This window comes from Oncorhynchus clarkii, chromosome 29 (assembly GCF_045791955.1).
Source record: "Oncorhynchus clarkii lewisi isolate Uvic-CL-2024 chromosome 29, UVic_Ocla_1.0, whole genome shotgun sequence".
NCBI classification, from domain to species: Eukaryota; Metazoa; Chordata; class Actinopteri; order Salmoniformes; family Salmonidae; genus Oncorhynchus; species Oncorhynchus clarkii.
In genome coordinates, this window is record NC_092175.1 from 38,130,391 (window position 1) to 38,134,515 (window position 4,125).

At 40.1% G+C, this 4,125-nt stretch overlaps 1 protein-coding gene across 1 annotated transcript; it reads right to left on the reverse strand.

Moving 5' to 3' along the window:
- Positions 1-2,798: 2,798 nt before the first annotated feature.
- Positions 2,799-3,821, reverse strand: LOC139388228 (olfactory receptor 2AT4-like). Its single transcript, XM_071134776.1, has one exon. It carries the CDS (start codon positions 3,819-3,821, stop codon positions 2,799-2,801), a length of 1,023 nt encoding a protein of 340 aa, XP_070990877.1.
- Between the last annotated feature and the right edge of the window lie 304 nt (positions 3,822-4,125).

The window sequence follows — 4,125 nt, forward strand, 5'->3', positions numbered from 1 at the left end:
ATATATTTTTTTCCTGTAGTTTATTTAGTAAATCATTTCTTAACCCTATTTATTGAACTGCATTGTTGGCTTAGGGCTTGTAAGTAAGCATTTCACTGTAAGGTCTACAACTGTTGTATTTGGCGCATATGACACATAAAATTAGATTTGTGTCCCTTCCATGTTAGTCTGGCTTTTAATGTAATGACGTCGTTGGTGTATAAATCTGAACTTCTTATTTTTGCATACACGGAACTGATTAGACAAATGTAGGTTTGAAATGGTGAATTGAGGCCAAGATTACGTCACGTTTAAACACTGGAACACTGGAATGCACAACGTTGTAGCTCGGGGGCTTTTGTGGGTTATGTTCTCATATAACGATACAAAAAATGTGAATGTTATTCAACTATTTCTATAATTGATAGAACCTAAACATTCTATCACTGTTTAAATTCAAATGCGGCTGGGGTGTGTCTCTCATGTGTGTCCACAAGAGAAACAGCTCATATTGCAATTACACCCCAGACACTACCTGAACAACAGCTATGGATCTGTCAGCTACCACGGTAATAAGTAGGCCCATGAATACTGGCCTAAACTATTAGGATTATAAAAAGGTTATATTTTGATCAAACACATTTACAAAAATGAATACACATACAAAGCACTCTAATTCAGCACCCAAGGAGATTGAATTTTCAAGCTCTACCCTTAGATTTGGCAGGGACACATTGTCCCCATGAGTGACAGAACACTGAGCCAATCACGGCGCAACTAGAGAACATTACCAACAACTACGCTCAGTATTTTTCCACTGGCTGCCCCACCACCACAGCAAGTACTGCGCTAGGCTGAAACACCTGCATTTATGAGCTGCGTTACTCAAGAAAGCAAAAAAAAATACCATGTTTTTATGGAGGGTTTATTAACATTAAAAGAAGTTAACATTGTTTGCAAACTGATATTTGACTATACTCCTAAAATGAGCTTGTTTCTAACCCTGCAATTTGTGCTAATGCTTGTATTTCACAAAGCATGATGACAATAATAATAATAGACTTTATTTCTTTACCATCTTTCTTAGAATATATTGCAGTCCAGTGAGCTTTACAGATCAGGACTTAAACAGGTAAAAACACAGTGACAAATATTGAGAACATATTGATAAAAGAACAGGATCAACCAGGTAGCTTTATTAAACCTGTTGAAGCACTCAGAAAGTAAAACATTACAGAGATACAGTATGTGTTTGGTTTTCTGCTTTATTACTAGAAGATGTTGGGAATATTCAGTCGGTTATAGAGCCTACCATGCCCATTTCAAGGGATTACATTTGGTTAATGACATAGGATTAGGATGATGATAAGAGATACAGTACAGAGATACAGTATGTGTTTGATTTTCTGTTTTTTACTAGAAAATGGATGTTGGGAATATTGTTTGGTTGGTTGATGACACAGGGTGAGGAAGTGCAAATATGGAGTTATTGCAGAACGTGTAGTCGAGGCTGGCGGGAGAAGCTATAGGAGGACGGGCTGACTGGAATGGAATTAATAGGATAGACTCAAACAAAAGTTTGATGTGATTAATACCATTCTATTTTTTCCATTTCAGCCATTACAATGAGCTCATCCTCCTATAGCGTATTCCTCTAGCCACCTCTGTCTTGTAGGAAAGCTGAAAAGGAAATGTAAGTCATTGATAATCATTTCTGTGATACCTCTGTGTTCAAAAATAGATGGACACAATCATCAATGAAAATATTAAAAACAAAACACGTCATTCACTCGTTATGAACTCCTATTTAAAAGATGAAAATGCCAAGTGCTTTATATTTAATATTCAACGGGACAAGATAAGTTATGTATTAGTTACATGTATGTCTCTCCATTTCAACACCCTTGACTTTACGCACGTACGGTGGTGGATTTAGGTATAGGCGAGGTATGGGCAGCCGCTCAGGGCAGCATCTTGTCGGGGGCGGTACTGGGGCGTCCTCACAAAAACAATCGTAATGGTGACATTTGCGCAATTGGTTTTCTATTGCTCATTTGCACGTTACATCAATGACATCATGTCACCTTCGGGAACGGGGAATCTATCAATTAGCACACCTCTAACTTTGTACAGTATTAATGTAATTAGTAAAATCAGTCACACTGTGAAATGCTACCAAATAAACAACAATTCATTCATAATACTGTGAATATATAATTTCACAGACATATTTTTGCATTTTTCTCTGGTTTGTGTGAAATCGTTAAGAACAATATAAAACCAGTCTGCACACCACCAAAGTTAATTGGTTTAGTCTTGACTCTTGGTTGACGGTGTTGGGGGATGGGTAATGTAGTCTTGACTCTTGGTTGACGGTGTTGGGGAATGGGTAATGTAGTCTTGACACTTGGTTGACGGTGTTGGGGGATGGGTAATGTAGTCTTGACTCTTGGTTGACGGTGTTGGGGGATGGGTAATGTAGTCTTGACTCTTGGTTGACGGTGTTGGGGGATGGGTAATGTATTGATGCTCCAGTGCCAAATCAACACATTTGTTTCTATTTGTCTTTGTTCATTATTATTTATATTTATGAGTCTTATTTTTCTATATATCTTTATATTTATATAGTTTTAAATGTTGTGATTATTTATTTGTGTTGTTCCAAATGTCTGAATAAAAATGACAGTTGGTACAGAATGATGCTTTTTGGGGGGGGGGGGTTGAAGTGGGGGTTCGCCCAGGAAGCCATACAAGCTAGAACCGCCACTGCGCATGTAGCAACCTATGTAGCAACCTATGCAGCAACCTATGCGTAAAGATCAATCGTTAACTACTTGAACTTTAATTCTCCTTAACATGGTGAGCACTTTGCTCTTGATCTCTTTAGTTTTCAGAGAGTAGACGATGGGGTTGAGACAGGGCGGGATGCACGAGGCCAGCGACAGGCTCAGTACGCGCAGGTCAGGGTCTGGTTTGATGCGAGCTAATAACCCAACCATGAAAATAATCAGAACCGGAAAGAAGAATACTGCCACTAGAATGAGGTGCTCAGTGCAGGTGGCCAGCGCTTTCACACGACTCTCAACGCTTTTCATCCTGAACACAGCGATTAGAATACTCATGTATGACAGAATGATGAAGGACAGTGGGCCAAGGAGGATAACCAGGCTCAGAACTGAAGCCACAGCCCATTGCAGGGTGTTGTCGTTACATGCCAGCCGAAACACTGGTGCGTAATCACAGAAATAGCTGTAGACATTAACGGAATCGCAGTAGGACAGCCTGGTCATAATTGCAGCACTGAATATCTGTATACCAAGACAGAAGCACCAGATGACACCAAGAATACATGACATACTCGTCATGGTGTTGATGGAGCCGTGCCTCAGAGGGAAACATATGGCGATCATACGGTCATAGGCGAGCACGGCGATGGAGAACGATTCCATACATATGAAGGAATAATACACATACATCTGTACCATACACAGATTAAACGGCACAAAATTGTTCTTAGCAAGAAATGCCTTTAGCATACCGGGAATAATGCAAGTATTCAGCACCAGATCAACCACCGCGAGGTTACCAACAGCCATAAACTTGGGGTTGTGGAGGCGATGGTCCACCATGATTATATAGATCACAAATGTGTTGAACACGACTGACACCACGTAAACGAAAGCGAGGAAGATGAAGTAGAGGTTGGCAAAGGGCAGGGAGGTGAAGCCGATGATGTAGAACCCTGGGGGATGGATTAGAACGGAGGAGTCGTTCCATTGCAACCTGCGGAGGAATGTCATGGCTGAGCTGGTTCCGCACACCTGCGCTCCAGGTCTATGCATGCACAGACAAACACAAACGCTTGCTCCGTTGATGCGTAAAACCTGAAAGGAGAGTGACAGAGTTAGCAATGTGTGGATCATAAGGACTTCATCAGTCAGCTTACAAGTATCAACAGCCAGTATGATAATGTCTTCTCTTAAAATGGTGATTTGATCAGCAAATAAATTGCTTGAATAATCTACACTCTATTTAATCTAAGTTTACCCATGTTTTGCTAAAATTGCACCCTATTTTTTTTTTACCTTTTATTTAACTAGGCAAGTCAGTTAAGAACAAATTCTTATTTTCAATGACGGCCTAGGA

What these genes read in the sequence shown, in the direction of transcription:
- LOC139388228 (XM_071134776.1), bottom strand. Translation starts at nt 3,821, where the DNA reads ATGCATAGACCTGGAGCGCAGGTGTGCGGAACCAGCTCAGCCATGACA.